The sequence below is a fragment of the Anopheles funestus genome, chromosome 2RL (genome assembly GCF_943734845.2).
Source record: "Anopheles funestus chromosome 2RL, idAnoFuneDA-416_04, whole genome shotgun sequence".
In the NCBI taxonomy this organism is placed as follows: domain Eukaryota; kingdom Metazoa; phylum Arthropoda; class Insecta; order Diptera; family Culicidae; genus Anopheles; species Anopheles funestus.
In genome coordinates this window covers 7,635,061-7,652,883 of record NC_064598.1, presented here as the reverse complement: position 1 = coordinate 7,652,883, position 17,823 = coordinate 7,635,061, and the positions used below count along the sequence as shown (strand labels likewise).

General features: G+C 44.0%; 1 protein-coding gene across 2 annotated transcripts; it reads right to left on the bottom strand.

Moving 5' to 3' along the window:
- Positions 1-5,338: 5,338 nt before the first annotated feature.
- Positions 5,339-16,349, bottom strand: LOC125766099 (protein takeout-like). 2 transcript variants are annotated; one of them, XM_049431706.1, is made up of 5 exons: positions 16,268-16,349; positions 12,933-13,226; positions 6,474-6,848; positions 6,251-6,400; positions 5,339-6,153 (listed from the first exon to the last, which is right to left on the bottom strand). In XM_049431706.1, the coding sequence occupies exons 2-5, from the start codon at positions 13,006-13,008 to the stop codon at positions 5,999-6,001; spliced, it is 756 nt and encodes a 251-aa protein (XP_049287663.1). In that variant the 5' UTR covers positions 13,009-13,226; positions 16,268-16,349; the 3' UTR covers positions 5,339-5,998. The 2 variants fall into 2 exon arrangements, with proteins under 2 accessions (XP_049287663.1, XP_049287664.1); XM_049431707.1 differs by lacking the exon at positions 16,268-16,349 and adding an exon at positions 16,246-16,266.
- Between the last annotated feature and the right edge of the window lie 1,474 nt (positions 16,350-17,823).

Below are 17,823 nucleotides of genomic sequence, written 5' to 3'. Positions count from 1 at the left end.
GTGCGAGAGGCACCCGTTATCAACGGACCGTTGCACTATGGGAAAAATGAAGGACGGGTAACGTGATGAGGCATATGTGTTTATATTTTTTGTAAATTGTATTTTAATTGGATGAGAGGCTTGAATCGATGCCATGGGTTAATGTTTAGGCAGCTTAGTGAGCTACTCAAGGCAACTTGTTGTAAGGCTCCCGATCTCAAATTAGAGTGCTAGGGATATTGGAAGATATCTGCATCTAGTGTAACGAATTGAGGTGTTTGAGATCTTTTGTACGATGTCCCTTTCGTAATGTGAAAATCTAGGAGTATCTCAGCATAAGTAGTGGCGGAACAATATTAGTTCTACATAGGATCGTATCAGTAAATTTAATTATTTTCTTACTTAATGAAATAATGAAATTAATAGATTCTTTAATTTAAAAAATTCCAAAGTTTAATGCAAAATGTTTTAATGTACTAACAAATGATATCTAAACATTTATGATTAAAGTAATAATCTTTCCTCTCTTGGTGTTACAGTTAACTCATCAGTGCCGTCACAGCTCTCCGTTGTCGATGTTTTTCGTCTCTGCGGTCCGATCTGCACACTACAGTTCGATTCCGTGTTATCATCTCACTACTATCTTCCTATCGTCCTGCAGCATATCAGCATAGGCAGTAAGCACAGTGCCTTTTAAATTCTTTACCTAAGATGATTCATTGTGTGACGGGGTAAACGTGATAAATGGCACAAACTTGTAAGTTGCGGGACTTCGGTAAATAACTTCAAGGGCTACGTGAGGAAAAGCACGAACTGCACGGAATGATTCTATGTTTCTAGTAGATCTGACAAACATTTTCACAAGTTTGGTGTTACGAAATACTGGGAACCATGCATAATAGCAAAACAAAAATAGGACATTTTTGGCATTCCTGTATTACCGTTCTTGTCTACTTCCAATCTCAACTAGCAACAACGTTATACATTCGGGAGAACCGAAAGATGATGCAACAATCCTAAAATGATTGTCATTCCTTCAGAAATCTTTCAAATTTGACGTAAAAAATATGCTTTCCAAAAATTCGCTCGGTTCGCAATCGCCTATTGTAAATAGTTCCCTGGTTGGATCTGTTTCAGCCCCTTTTGCAGAAACATGTACGAGAAGTGGTGAATAGTCGGAAGTCTTTCTTGCGGTCGGCAAACTTACGCAAGGCCAAAGGTTGCGAAGGATTTCACGGAGCCCGTTTGATTGGAGCGCCCAATTTACTGATAGTACGAGCTGTTGGTGCTGCTGACTCTGAAGTAATACGACAACATAATGTCGCATATATTTGTCTTCTTTTTTATTTAATTTCATCGATCTACCGTACCCCGTGGTATGTTGTTGCTTTATTTTTAGAGTAAGTTGTTGCTGATAGTGGAGTGATAGAGCGCTGTTTGGATTCATGTCGGTGTCTTCTTGATTAATTTGACGTTAGCTGCTTGCTTGTAGAATGAGTGCAATTGGAAAACTATTGGGATAGACGTGAAGCGATTAATCGATGTTACGATGTGATACAAGATTGGTAATTTCCTTAGAGTAAATGTTTACCTTTGGATTTTTCAATATTTTATTTTTATTACAATAACTACAATAAATCGACTAACAAAGGCAATGGACGGATCCCGCACTAGCTAGAGATAGCCATTTTCTCACGCGTATAACTCGCAACGCATGAATGAATTCGTGGATGTTCACCCGGAAAAGCAGCCCATCGCTTTACGCAGCCCATCAAATCCTCCTTTGCTAGTCAGTCTTATCAGCTAACCTGAAGTGCACAAGATTGTGGATCGGCCAGTTTATGCGATGACGACCATCCACAAGCTTAGTGGTCCGCACGGGTAAAGTAATTTGGACGTTAATAAATTACTCGCACTGTGCGATTGGGCAATTAACATTATCGCTTTGTTAGGCCACCGATTCGGGAAGGCCATCGGGAGGACGCAGTTGGTTGCCGGTCACTGATCGCGAAATTGCGCAAAAATTAGTGTACAGCGTGCTGTTGCGCGATGTCAGCTAGTTTAGGGGTGGGTAATTTTCGGGTTGAAATAGAAGACTAATCGGTACGATGACCTTCGGTATTGGAGTGTTTATGTTTTTCCACTGTATGGTACGGCACGTTTTGTTTTCATGCTGGTAGCAGAATTAGCGTTTGATTGTTTAGACAAGCGATATTTTGAAATAACCATCAAATTGGTGTGTTTACCATTTTATTAAATGTGGCTCACTTAGGTAGAAGAAGATATGGAAAGATGAAGAATAAATTGATTGAAAAATGGCAAAACAAAGTATAATAAAAACAAAACAATGTAAGCTCAATAGAAGTATGGTTATGAAAATGTAAGTGTTTAAAGAAGTAAGAAGTAGTCACCCATTATGGACACAACATTACCGTCACATAATTATAGAATCGTCTGGCCGTACATAACAAGCGATCGCTCGCACGATCACTTCATTGCAACGTTCGATGCGATAAGAGGGCCCTGCAAGGGCCCTTGTCTCTGTCCAGAACAATCGGACACATTCGAGGGCGGCCACGATCGAAGGGCTGGCACGCGTTACTCTTCCTTCTTAGATTGTCTCGCCAAACATCCAAGGGCCGGTTGTTCTCGTTCCACACGCAGTCGCATCTGGTGCGTCGACCAGCTTGCCAACCGGTGCAAACCGGACCTTCCTGGTCCGGCCGCCTTCAATCGATCGTTACGTTGAACCAGACCACCAGATAGATGGGTGGATGCAGCCACATCAACAGTGCGCTTCAGCTAAAAATAAACTCCGTCCGGCCACACGACGACGGTCCATTGTGTGTGTGTGTGTGGCAGCAAGTCGCCTTGAGCATCATGTTCAACGAGTCAGGAAAGGTTGTCCGCGTATTCTCACTTTCGTCACGAGATAGGCTCACTCGAAAATAGATCAGCTCCGACGGTTTGGGAGTATCGATGGGTTTCCCCCTTTCGGCGCCCTGCTGCATGCCCTAATGAGGATCGAAGGCGCCACAAGTCGTCGCCTAGTGTGCACTTTGATAAGGCACCGAAGATGTACACGGAACGGAAACAATAAATTTGAGCGAAAAATTAGTCCTCCTTTCCTGGGCGACCAAGATGTGGAGCAGATCGGTATGAAGCGATCGACGTAGACAATTACGCATTCGAAGGAACCGTAACCATAATCAGCAGCGACACAGTGTCGCTCCCTTTTTTGTAGGGCAAGCGATGATGGACCCAATACAGTGAAGGCGTGTATAGTAACGAGGAAATTTAGACCGTGAAGCCACTCAAAACGATGAAAGAAAAAAGCTGTTTCTTATTATAATTCTTGAAGGGAAATGTAATTGCTTTCAGTAATGTTAAGTGTGTACGCCTGAAAGTATGCAATCTATAGCTTATTTTATCATTTATTCTATTGACAATAGTGTTGGGGCAAGAGCGAAAGAGGTAGCTCAATCGTTCCGCTCAACTTATTGTGCGCGTTCCCGCACAGCCCACGGGAAAAAGAGGTAGCTCCGTACGGAGCGCTACACACAGGAGCGATTGTGCGATGCGCTCCTAGAAGCGAAGTTTCGCACTACAAGGAGCGCTGCACGCAGGAGCGATTGTGCGATGCGCTCCCAGGGGCGAAGTTTCCTCGCTCCTGTGCGATGCGCTCCCATTTGAAAATTTCCTATGGCCTATAGCCTACCCTATAGCCTTACGTTTTATTTGGGAAATTTTGCAAAAAATTTTAAATTGATTTATCTTAATGCCAATCGGTTGAAATAAGCAAAATTTTTAAATGTGATATATTTTAATGGGAATTTGATGCAATAAGTTTCTTTTCACTCAAATAATGCTTTAAATTAAAAAGAGAATAAAAAATCAGAAAAAAAATTTAAAAAAAATTTCAACTTGAAAATTTCATAAGGCTTACCCCTTACGATTTTTTTGGGAAATTTTGCAAAAAAATTTAAATTGTTTTATTTTAATGCCAATTGGTTGCAATGAGTTACTTTACACTCAAATAATGTTTTAAATAAAAAAAGAGTGAAAAATAATTAAAAAATCAAAAAATTCAAACAAATGAAAATTTACTAAGGCTCATTTTTGCACCAAGTTTTGCCTATAACTCGGTCGATATCCAACGGATCGCCAATCTTTAACCTGTGGTCGATAGATGGCATCAATGGCTACATTTTCTTCTTGGACGGCCATGCCTTCAGATGTCTGTGCCAGAAGATATTCGAGGAACCAAGTTCCTTACCCTGTTTGAGAAAATGTAAAATTTTCCTCATTTTTGCACCAAGTTTTGCCTATAACTCGGTCGGTATCCAACGGATCCCCAATCTTTAACCTGTGGTCGATAGATGGCATCAATGGCTACATTTTCTTCTTGGACGGTCATGCCCTCAGATGTCTGTGCCAGAAGATATTCGAGGAACCAAGTTCCTTACCATGTTTGAGAAAATGTAAAATTTTCCTCATTTTTGCACCAAGTTTTGCCTATAACTCGGTCGGTATCCAACGGATCCCCAATCTTTAACCTGTGGTCGATAGATGGCATCAATGGCTACATTTTCTTCTTGGACGGTCATGCCCTCAGATGTTTGTGCCAGAAGATATTCGAGGAACCAAGTTCCATACCGTGTTTGAGAAAAAGTAAAATTTTCCTTATTTTTGAACAACTTTGCAAAATTTATAAATGTGATATATTTTAATGGGAATTTGTTGCAATAAGTTTCTTTTCACTCAAATAATGCTTTAAATTAAAAAGAGAATAAAAAATCAGAAAAAAAAATTTAAAAAATTTTCAACTCGAAAATTTCATAAGGCTTACCCCTTACGATTTTTTTGGGAAATTTTGCAAAAAAAAATAAATTGTTTTATTTTAATGCCAATTGGTTGTAATAAGTTTCTTTTCACTCAAATAATGTTTTAAATAAAAAAGGAGTGAAAAACAATGAAAAAATAAAAAAAATCAAAAAAATGAAAATTTACTAAGGTTATAGCTATCGCTCCGGACATCTTATTGTGCGCGCTTCCGTACAGCTCACGGGAAAAAGAGGTAGCTGTATCGCAGGAATCGCTCCTGCGTACAGCGCTCCTTGTGGTGCGAAATTTCGCTCCTGGGAGCGCATCGCACAATCGCTCCGTGTGGAGCTACCTCAAGTGCACCGCACACTTTAGAGTGCGAGAGCGGTGCGCTCCGCTCTTGCAAAAGAGCTACTTAATCCAACACTAATTGACAACTCTAACACAGTTTTGTCATCTGTTCCAAACAAATTTTACTCAACAAATATTCTCAAACAAATTTGTTGAGTAAGTGCAAAATAAACCTCAACATGTGTTCGTTTCGATTTCGATTTATTAAATTGTGGTTTGTGTTTTGAAAATCGCTTTTGCAGCCACGCTTTGCATCATCACGACGAAATATTTACACCTTAAATCTACGAAAAATGATCGCGCGTTCTCCTTTTCTGTTCATGTTAATGTATCTCTTTGTTTCGTGTGTGTGTGTGCAGTCCTAAAACAAAAGTGTGCATGGGTTCGTTTGACCGAAACCCGGGGTTGGTTGATTGCCTTTTTTTTTGTTTGTTACTTCTCCATTTGCTGGGGGACATTTTGTACACTTTCATCTAGCGCTTAGACACTAAACCACAGGCACAACCTCGATATGGGTATTTAGTGGGATCAAGTAAAGATCGAATTGTATGGAAAATGGGAACATTACGATGAGATTTGATCTCATGCAAATATTGGTGTGTTGTTAAAATTTTGTCGTTTCTCGTTTTTGCTAAGCGTTTAGTGCCGTACGAACTAAAACATTCTCGAGGGATGGCGCCCTTGTACATGGGGTACTTTTGGGAAAAGTACACGATACAGATAATCGCTTTGTATTGGCTTTAGGCACAGAGCTACGCGATCCTTAAAACTACACTGTGTATATCACCTATGCTTTAAAGACGAATGCTAATGCTACGATGGGAGAACTACGTTGTTCGGGGTTTTAGTCGTCCAGCAGCCACAACCGCGTCGGCAGGTTGGTGAAGGCATCGTTCAAGAACTTCCGGAACAGCTTGCCGATGCTCTGGGAGGCCGCCGGTCTCATCTCCTGGATCAGTTCGTTCGCGTTCTGGTTGAGGAACTGATTGATTGCTTCACCTGATGGGAAGGGAAGGAACCGTGTACAAACGTGTTAGCATTAAACTCCACCGAAAGCCAACTGCATTGATTGCAGATGCATCAATATCACACTCACCCAGCACGTTCTGCGTGTTAACGTGATCCTTAACCTTGAAGCGGGCATTCTTCATCGTAAAGTCCACATTGATCTTATCGATGCCCATAAACGATTCTCCATCGCGTTCGACAGGTTTACCATAGATCTTCGCAATGGCGCTGATGTCAGCTGCAAGCAAGACAAAAAGAACACGAGTGAAAGGTAAGTACATTCCTTTCCAAAGAATGGTTCATCGACTTACAGAACTCCGTCCAGAACTCGCCGTTCGATCGCACTGGAAGCAGCAGTACATTGCCGATCACCTCGTACTTGCCGCGTGATTCTACCCGTGGAATTGCAATGCTCATGTCAATGCGTAGCTTTTTCAGATCGCTGCGCACTTCCTTGATGGTGTAGTTACCGGCACCTTGTGCCACGATGTCCGTGAACAGTGCCTTTATCCGTACGGCACCGGCATTGTTTTCCATTGCCAGTTCCTCGATACGCAGGGGTTCGAGTGGCGGTGTCTTGAGCTCTGGCAGACCTCGCGACACGTACGGTTTGACGAAGTTCAACGAGTTTCGGATGCATTTGTTGATCTCAGGATCGTTTCGTCGGCAGGGCAGAATGTATGAGGCTATGAAAGTAAAGAAACAAAAGTGAAAGGATAGAATTGGACATTATTGCCAGTTGATAGCATTCAGGCTGATGTTCTCAATTTTGTTTTCATTTCAAATCACTTAAAATTATTGCAATATTTTGCTGAAATTCGACAGATTCACCGTTGTGCATGAAATTTCAAAATCTTAAGCAAATCCATCGACAGCATTTATGACTACCCATTCCCCTCATTGTGGCAATAGTGAATAGGTTTGTGGAGCGTAAAGCAATTAAAACAGGCGAATTAATTTGGGCCACACGTCCGGTGAACATCATATCCGCTGAAGACGGTGTGAAGGATTTCGGTCATTTTGCTGCAACTTGTTCACCGTGCTGTAAGGCTTCCGTTTGCAAAGCGTCCATCGTAAAGGCATATTGCCGTCTATCTACTGTAGTAAGTTGGGTGTATTGGTCAAGGCTTTTGTGCTACGTACGATGAAGATAAATGAAGAATGATCAAATTCATCGACGGTAGTGTAGTGCATGATGAATGATCGACTATGTTTTGTGACGTTACTTCACTGGTGCAACTGTCAGACAGATAAAACCGATTGGCAGGTAATAGTGACCATTAACCAGTTAGTAGTGTGTGAAGATATGTCCACACGTGGTCACAGTGTGCGGTAGCGATCAACCGCTTGTCCGCTACATGATTGCCATTTTGCATTGCAACACAAACTGCACACTATAAAGAGCGCGGCACAACGATCAATGAAGCTTTGCAACGATAACGATCGGTGCAAGGTGAAGCAAGTAATATAACTCCAAAAAAAGAAGAAAAATTTCGGCGAAATAGGAACCTTAATCCAAAGACTACGGCGAGAAGAAAGGCAAGCAAAATCGGCATATTTCAATACACACTTACGCACACTCGTTGTGGTTCTGCACGTTGAAGAAGTGGCAAAATGACCTTCGAAAACAAAGCAAATAAAATGATTGCACCAGCAGGACAGTGCGGGTGCCCACCCGAGATTGCGCATTTCTCTTTGACGCCTCACGGATGATTGATTTTCGACACTTTCCCATCACGATCCTAGGCAGCGATCTTGTCTCCTAAGCGTGACGTATGCATGAAATTCGACAACACCTTACCCAAGACCTTGAACTGTCTTCATTTCCAAACGATCCTTGGCCCGCTTCTGCAAGGTCCAGCTCGTTTGCATACAGTGTACCGCGGCCCGAACCATACTCGAAAAGGTATACCCAGATCCAGGAAGTAAAAGTTTGGACGTCGATAATTAGCGGTTGGTTTTTACTCTTGGTTCTAAAAAGTGGCCATATCTGCCGGGGGGACAGAGAAAGATCTCGACTGCGGAATAACCAGTTTCAGCTAATTGAGCGGTAGGAAAGTTGGATAATTAAAACGTTCTGCCGCAAGATGCCGGAGGTGGTGGGTGATTGTTGCCAGCGCAAAAATGTTGAGCCGGATTATGCAAAGCAGTGCGTGTTTTCTGTTGTTTAGTGGCCCGTTTGCCCGGAAAGTGTCAAGAATTGTGGTAGCGTATTTCCTTGGAACGGTACCAACGGTACGCTGGTCCAATATCTGGCTGCTAAAGGTGTTAATCGGGAAACCAGTTTCCAGTGGCCGGTTTTTCACGGATAGAGCACCCTTAAATGGGAAGCTAAATGTCCTCTAATGGGGTAGCAAATGGTATGTAACATTCGATGGAAGATGAACAATTTGCTCGGTGTCTCATGTGGTGCGTTCTAGTGTTTGGTTCGATTCTCGATTCCGTTTCGGGGGGTGGAGGCGGCTGTTGCGTACGATTACTAAATAGTTATACGCCACGGGACATGTATGCGTGTGCTTGTTTGGCCTTGCCAACCACCGCCCCATTTGCTCTCGGCCCCGTATCCCGTACCATTGCACATTTCGGGCCCTTGAAGCGATTGGACCAGCGAGCGCGCACACTCGGGCCCTACGAGAAAGAAGACCGAAGACCACAGATTCGCACCCCGTTGCCGTGAAGCGATTGGCTAAACCACGCAACCGATTGCGCCACGCACCGTACGGTGGAGACTTTTGCAGAGCAATGCGACGAACCCGTACGAATGGATGGCCGCACGGTTAGGGTCGCGTACGCTTGCACCGAAGAAAGACACCATTCTTGACGCGAGCGCACCAGAACAGTGAACGCAATGCGTACGGTTTGCAATTAAAAAACACAAACACCGATTTCGACACCGACCATCTCGGTTTAAGGGGCGCGATAGGTCGACTTGCCTGAGGTTGCTCGAAGCTCGAAGCCAAACCCCGAAAAGAGACTACGGCGGTGGGCTGGCAGAATGGTTCTGCGAGGCTCGTAGAATGTGAATTTGAAACGGGGCCGTGGTAACTGGGGCCGGCACGGTTGCTGTGCCGTTTCCTGAGGACATGTTGTGCGAGTCGTCGATCGAAATTGTGCGCCAAACAATGATACGGGTGCGCTGACAGACCTCTGTTTCCTGGGAGGTATATTACGCGAACCGCTTCAGCTGATGTGAATTGGAGAGTTCGGTTTTGAAAGAAATATAAGAGCATATATTATGTCTTATGTCTGCCTATGTATGCAGACTTTAATTTTAAATTTTTTAAATTTTCAATAGCAATATTTGGGTTTTTTTCTGTTATGGACGTATGCTTCCGAATACGCTTTTTAAATGCATAATATTTTTTTTATCACCATTTGCTGCGACGGTCACACCGACATCCGTTAAAACGGTTTGTGCAGCTCAGCAGAACCACAGCTGACGTTGAAAAGTGCGCTTGTGTTCCCTTTCGAATTAAGTCAGGGTCGTACATTTTGGGCTGACCAGTTTGCTAGCTTTCAAAACAATGCTCCACTGTTGGCCGGTGTTTGTTATGGTTGAAGTTGGTGCATTCTTTCCCCACAACGCTGTCAACGCTTTGCGATCCGCTTCGCGCGCCGATCTTGATATCCACTCGTGTGAAGTGTTTTGTGCAGAATGGACAAACAATGCCTACCCATTGCACCCTCCAAGCATCATCAGCAGTTTTTTTTTCTCAACTCGCTCACAACGAAAGGCCGAAACGAAAGCATCCCACAGCATCGGGCACACCTTGCCTGCTTCGCTGCATGTTGGGACCTCATGAAAGTGACTTGCAAAAGTCGGCATTTTTCCGTCACCACCGTCAAGGTGCCATGCCGTGTGGCGTGTCGCTATGCTCGGAGAGTAGGTTAAAGCGCTTTCGTCATCGCCACCACCTTGCAGTGGTGGACCGTTCCCGGGTTGCACGACCGCTCGTTCGGGTTGGCTCGAGTCAGGTGATTCATACAGCCGGCCAAGCTGGAAACCTTTCAAAAGACTCCGGACCACCGAACTTCCTGCCAGGTAGGCTACCGGCGGAGTCGGGTTCTTGAGGCGGCTTTGCCCCTTTACCAGGCCGTTACAGAAATCGGTGTCGGTTTGGGGCGGGCAGCATCGAGGGCGCTGTGTCCGTTTCGTCATAATTTTTATCATTAGCTACGGCTGTGTCGAGCACCCTAGAGAGAGAGATGGCCCCATCTGATTCATTCATTCGAACCCATCTGGCCACGTACCACGTTCGACATTGAATGGTGGTGATGAATTAAATAATAAAGCTTCCCCACTTCGTGTCAGGGACTTTCGAGGATCTCGACGGCTTTATATCGACAAGGAGGGAGACCTTAGAAGCTGCACGGCAAAACCTTTTTGCCGAAAAAGGGATCTCCAAAACGCCACTAGTAGTATGGTTCAAGTTCACAAAAAACATAACGAACACATACATGCATACATACATGCACACAAAATACCTGCCGTCGTGAGTTCCAACTGAATTGATAAACCAAACATAAAACCGTTTCACTGCTTGCGAAGGGGTCGCGCACGAAATGAGCATGAAAATAAATAAATGAAGGAGAAAAGACGCTTTCGTGAACTTGAAACGGGTTTTTTGAGCTGTTGTGTGCTTCGCTGGGCGTAAGGGTTGCGTAATCCTGCTGGAAAGTGGCACAGTGCGGCCATCTTCGCCGCCAGACGCAGTTTTTTTTTATTGATTTGATGTTGTGATTGTTTATTTTGTTTAGGCAGATTCACAAAAATCTTCTCTTTTTTCGCCAAGGTTTATTGACAAACTTTTTGATTTCTTTTAGTCTTTGAAGGTTTTGATGTTTAATTATTTTACCATATGAAGCAATGGTTTCACCGATTTGGTGCATGCATAAAGTGTGGCAAAAGAGTTTGATTTATTAATTTCGTTGCATTTGCAATCGAAAATACGTAAAGCATGATGCTATTGAGGAAATGAAAGCGGGAAAAACGGTTTTTTATACTTCTTCCAACACCAAGAAAATGGTAAACGATGGCCATCAGCTGTTGGATGATGGTAAAGCGAAAGAAAAACGAAATAAAGTGACGGAACAGCTTACACACAACGGTCCAACCCTTCGTTAGGCACCGGAATCCATTTAGCCGGTGTGAATGTCGCTCTTACCGATCCTAAGTAGCGCAGACAGGGAGACATGCTTATAGGGGTTGAAAATAGGTCACCGGTGGGGGGGGGCATGCAAGGGAAACCCCATTATGCGCATACCACGCCGTAGCGCCGGTCCGAGGGTTGCGCGAAACCGTGTGCGTCTGACCGAGTGAAGGTGCCGGAATCTCCACCGGTTTCTCACTTTTACTCTCATTCAAGTCATCATCTGCTGCAGGGCGCGAGAGTTGCGCGAAATCCAGACAACGAACCTCGGGCACCGAACTAGCTTGCGCTGTGAGATAACAAGCGGACCATATAAAAACTTGCACGAAACGAATCTTGTCACACAAGCTTGCGGTGAATCGTTGGGGAGTGTGTTTTTCTTGAAATTTATTTTCATCCTTCTATCTGCAGGTTGTGTTTCACCGGACCGGACCCCGAAACGTTGCGTTTAGATGAAATGCACACCCGACACGTGTCGCATCCGCGTTAGAGGTAGTTTTTGGTTGTGCGGTTTTTCGCGTACGGATGAGCGCTAATTTAACAAAACGCTTCAAACGTAATGAAATGAAGCAGGGCAGTAGTAGTAGTAGTAGTAGAAATGAGTGTGAGCACCATCTGATGTAACAACGCACGCGGTGCCAATCGAAAACGGTTCGCACTGGAAACGGTTTGCTCGTTTGCTGCACGAGCGGGGGTGCTTTTTTTCGTCCATCATAATCAGATATGATGACACCGGGCAAAGAAATGGCCTCCAGCGGTGTAATGGTGGTAGCAAAAACACCTCCAACAATGAGCAATGAGAGAAAAAAAAACACCTCAATTTAATTCGAATGAATTAATGTCGGCCGAGGGAAAACCCAACACACACCCTCCTTCTGTTTTGTGTGTGGTTCGGAATCAAGGAAATGGAAACCGGGTGAAGTCGAAACGCAGAACTATTAATGCACCCGCCGGGGGCTTCGGTTCCGCATCGGGTCAGCCCACGGAAGGCAATGCGATGGAAAATGCAGAAGCACTTTCGCTTGAACGCGGACGCACACGCAACAATCCGGCGTTGTGAATAGTGCAATGGGTGTATTGTTATCAAGCAGTGAGGTTTCTTTCCTGTTGATCATTGAGGGCGAACCCAAAATAAAAAAAATACGTCATACAATTGCAACTATGCGTGTAACGGCAAAAAGGAGTTTCAAGATCATCTGCACAGGTGGGCCCATGGATGAGAGCTATGGGAATACCGTAAGCAGAGGCTGGAGCGGATCACCTTGAACTCAAAAGACAAATGCGAACTGGGGACAGTGAGGAACATTTTTCGGAACAAGCCTGGAATGGCTAGTTAAAACATCTTCCATTTTCAACGTTTCCAAGAATGGGAATCACACTCAGCGAACATTAACCTTGACGCAGGCTCCAAAAATTAACAATTTAAATTCGTCTTCACACAATACTACGGAAATCAACGAGCAAACAAAACACGCACATCACAACCGGCATAAGGTCGACCGAGAGTGATGAGTGATGAAGAATACTGTGTGCAGATATATAACACGGCACAGGATTGTAGAGTCTGTGAGGGACCACGGCGCTAGGACAAGAAGGATAGCTTAGAGAGCAAATACTTACGTCTTTCGTAGACTCCCGCAGCGGATGTGGTGGCGATCACCAGCAGACTCCATACTAGCAAACACCGAACGGCCATCGTGAAGGACGTACTCGGGCAAGGGAACAATCGAGTACGGACGGTTTGCTGCGCTCCAAAAGCAAACAAAACGGGGCGTCTGGAGCGAGAGCTGCTGGAACGTCCTTGCGGGTTGGAACTTAGAGCGCGGTCGTTGTCACTTGCTGTTACTGCGACCTAACTGTCGGTATCGGTGCACTTAAACTCAACACTTTTGACGCATATAGCTACTGCTACCTCTGTTGCACAGCGCACGGTTCGATGGGAATGAAAGAGGAAAGGAATCGTTGTTGAAGTATCGAACAAACAACACACCGACAGGTGTTTACTCGAGGAAGACGCAACCGATGACGGTTCCGATTTCGAGTACGGTTCCTCCCTGGGCGGGAAGACTACCACCATATGATTAGGCCGCTGATCGATTGAGCCCCTGACATCATCGAGCGTAAATTAGTGGGAAGAAACTCTCGGAAACACCTTGATGTATTACAGCCGGGTCACGAACTAGTGATCATAAGCGATCTACCCATCCCTTTAGCCCGTCAAGGATCGATTACTGCAATCGTGCGCTTCTTAGAATGGGTTTCGACGTATTGCAACTTTTGCAGGCATGGAATATGATTGGAACATTAGCGTGGACATTAAGCTCTATAAACGGAATTGTTTTATGTGGCTTTTACCCTTCCCGTGACAGGAGCGATACGAAACGGACACTTCATTACCAAATTGGAGGGTTTGAGACGAACTGTGTACGTGCTAATGCGTCGAAGAATTGATCGTTCCAAGGTGTTACCTTCTGTGAGTTCTACTAAGGTTGCTAATGTTAACCGGTGTTAAGCTCGTTGTGCTGGAATCGAGCCACAAAGTGGAGGGTATTGTTGATTAGACGTCACAGCGACGAGTCGTTTTTCTTCGCTCTCTCGTAATGTGGTCAAGTATTTCTGTGCGATTGCGTAAACACACATCTTGATTTATTCTCCAGCTTTCTGGCGATCGAGACACGCCTAGAACGAGGCGGCCGGTTCTGAGATATGGGCGATAGTTGCTGGGGAGGACAATTGGGTATGGAATGATTTGTGTGGTGTTGGGAGGTGGTTGTTTAATCGACTTAATCAACATCAACCGGAGGTCTTTTCTCGACGCAGTACATTAGGGAGGATTCAAGATCCAAAGCTTCTGTGTGAGATGACTATATAAAGTCAGAGAAGTCAGAGAGACATGGATTGTAGTTTAATCTCAATGAATTTGATAAACTTTATCCACTACGATAGCCTCTATTGGAAAACTTGCAGAACTTACTGTTAGTATTGACGTAATAGGTAAACTATCTCAAATTGCAAGTAGTTCTGTCAAAGTGTTATTTACACTAAAGTTTAACACATTCTTTGTACTTAAATTATCAACTACAGAAGATATCACCTTGTAGACGTACGATGGAACACGATGCCCAGGTTAGGACCCCGGACTAAGACATTTAAATTGTTTGGATACTTAACTTAAAAGATCGACTCTTATATCTAATTTGATCTCTAGGTCGAAACTTTGTCGGAGAATGCAAAATACAATACAAAATTTCTAACTCTTTTCCTGCAGTTCTCTGCTGCACCTTTCCGACACTCTCACTCACTGTGTGTGGTGGGATCAACTGACTTTCGGACTTTTCGGATTGACCCAGTTCTTTTAGCCAATATCTCCACCATCGATGATAAATAGCAGGAAAAACCGGCTTCTGCATTAAAAGAAAAACAAAAAACGCACACAAATAATTTAGTCCGTTGGTTGATGCATTTGGCGAACGTGCAAACTGTCAAAACGAACAGCCAATGTAGTGGACGTGTTGTAAAGATATAGAAACAAACGAAAAGCACAAAAACCGAACCCGTTCATAAGGAAAGGAAGGGATGATCTTTTGTAGCATTTATAGCCACCTAAAGCACAAGAGGTGAAGGTGTAAGTCAAATTGCAACGGTCCGTCTAGGTAGAGCTTCTGGGTGAATCTGAAGCCAGCGGCAACATCAGCGTCTTCTCCGGTTAGTGCAGAAATTGAGAAGCAAACTTGTAACGTAGTAATTGAATTATATAATCTGCCGCACTGTCTCTGGCTTGTTTATTATTCAATTTTGCGTTCCATCTCGCGCTGTGTGAGTGTCCGGGTAAAGATTTTGTGACTGAAATGACGAGAGTGCCGGATCGTCAACAAGAGGGTTGTCCTCGTGGTAGAATGAAGTTGCCATTATTTTATGGATCAGACTCAAATTCCACCAATCTAGGCGATTGAGGAGTTAGTTGATCCTAACTATGAGAATAAAAAAAATCAACTCGAACTCTCTATGGGATGGAAATTTGAAGTTTGCATTGTAGGGATGCGCGTATCCCATCCGCCGGAGAATTGGTGGCCGGTGGACGAGTGACAGACGGCGGAGTTTCTTTCGCTTGGTTTCGGCACGCAGTGCGGTTGGATAACGTAGTGCGAACGAACGGCGGTCGGTGACGACGTTAGGGACGGGTGAAATTCACGGTGCAAGCACACTGATCGTAAATGGCACTCCCCAGTTTCAGTGAGCTTAAAAATATTGAGCTGGTTTCGGTTTTCGACCAGCGTTGTGCAGCTGGTCCGATGCTGCTCAAGAGTCCACGGCCTCGGTACACAACCACACGATGGTGCTGTGTATAAGGCGAGATATACGCGCTTAGAGATATTTGCACAATTCCTATCCCTTCCAGTCCAGTCCATCCAGTCCAGTGGTGGGTTGAACTGGCACCGGGAAAAGGAAAGAGCTTTTCCCATTCTCTTTCTTTCGTTCGCTGTCACTGTGCGTACGGTATGGATGTCCAAACTGTAGGCTTCTCAAGACATTGCGAACGTTGTGGATGTTTTCGCTCGACGATTAATGCCCAGTTGGGACGAATTTCTGTTCTTCTTGGGTGCACGGATATACCACCGAAAGAATGATACACGCACAAACATGGACAAAGACACACGCACACACACACTTAACACGCACAAAAAACTTCCCAATCGATCGAAAACTGTCATAAAGTATATGCGATCTTTCCATGCCACTCTGAAAGCTTTCCATTTCTTTCTTCACCAAGACGAGTGATAATCCACAAGGCCGAATGTTAAACAAGTTTTTTTTCGCTCTTCATTCATTTTACTGAATGCTGGAACACAATCGTCAAAGTCTGCATGGAAGATATTTCAGGCGGGGACAAAAAAACACAACGAAAAAGAAAACTCCACACACACACACACACACACACAAGACACTATACGCACCAAACTACTAAACTGGCACTACGCACCGGAGCGACTTTGCGCAAACGAATGAAGCCGTTGCATTTGGCGCGGCACACTTTTATATGGCGTGCGCTTTTTTTGACTCCACTCACGGCAACTCACGGAAAGCTCACTCTCACTCTCAAATGAGATGTTTTTTTTGTATGTTGCTGTTACTCTCTGAACATTTCTTTGCTGCGTTAGTGGTTTAGTACATACAGCATGCACGAAACAATGGAATGGAGAGTGTGACTGTAAGTGAGTGAGATCGATGGGTTACCGTACCGAATGGGTTCTTAATAGAAGAAATATTTAATTTTAGATTTTATAATCATTTTTATACTTGAATTAAATGTCAACATGTTTCCTTCTTTAAACTTTGGCGCTATCGATTGGCCTGTTCGTCGCCTACCGTATCGCACAAGTTCCTTGTATGTAAAAGCTCCGTGTGGCTTATTTTCGAGCCGGTTGTTGTAGAATACCGGTTCCAAGAGTAGCATTTAACTTATTCTCGCAGTAATGCTTCCGCTACCATGTTCCTGGTTGTCATTTGGATAGGTTTTTTTCATTCGGTTATCGTCAATTTCGATTGGTCATTTGCATTGTGAACCGATTGTACACACTGCGAGATTATCAAGAAAACAGTCTATTATGCTTTCATAATTTACGTTTTAACCGAAACGGCATCAGATAACAGAGTTATTGTTCGTTTGACTGACCTCAAATTATCATATTTTCGTACTAATGCTGACGTGCGGTACGTCTGCCACACGCAATCAACAATCGGAATATCGGCCTAAAATTAGTATACCACCGAGATTGTTAGACATAAAAAATAGGTTGTAAACAATTGCCCTGCTAGCCACCCCCAGCGTACCGGTACACCGATTTCCGGTCGTCCGGTACTGTTTAATGTGTAACGAAGCGGGAATAATTAATTGATTTCACTTGTGTACCGGTACCGGTAAGTCAAAAGTGTTCTACGAATTCTTCCCTGTCTGCCACGTTCTGTTGCCAATGTCAGCGAACCATTTCTGGTGGGCGAGCAATTTTTTCGACCAGTTCAAGGAACTGTTTGATCGGCTATAACCGCTCCGGTATGTTATCAGACGAAGAAGCGGAAGTGCATTAATCAGAGTACGAACTTTCAAGGGCAACCGGCGTATCTATTAGCGTATTCGGTGTGGAAGACAAGACAGCGCATTCGAGCGGGAGAATTGTTCATCTGCTGTTGCGAATGTCCTTGTAGCGAGCAAAGATCTCCAAAAACGAGCTTTTGAGCCAGCTCCGCATGCTACACCGTGCAGTGACGAAGGCACCCGACTCACTCTACTTTATTAACAAAAGGCGTAAAAGCGGTTTCCACATTTGTGTGAAAGATGGTATGAAAAAAAGGTTTAACCAAATATCCTCCTGACCTAGCTGGACGAGAGTGTGCTTTTATAGAAACAGTTTACGTCTATAAATGCCACATTCTTTTACCATTTACCTTTTTTGAAAGCGAATTTTTCCATCAAAATGTATGCTAAACCAAGTGCTGCAGGATGTGTCTAATC

Coding starts and splice junctions, on each gene's coding strand:
- LOC125766099 (XM_049431706.1), bottom strand. CDS start 13,008: ATGGCCGTTCGGTGTTTGCTAGTATGGAGTCTGCTGGTGATCGCCACC. Junction 6,401..6,473: donor CGAGTTCTGGACGGAGTTCT/GTAAGTCGATGA, acceptor TCTTGCTTGCAG/CTGACATCAGCGCCATTGCG. Junction 6,154..6,250: donor TAACACGCAGAACGTGCTGG/GTGAGTGTGATA, acceptor CCTTCCCATCAG/GTGAAGCAATCAATCAGTTC.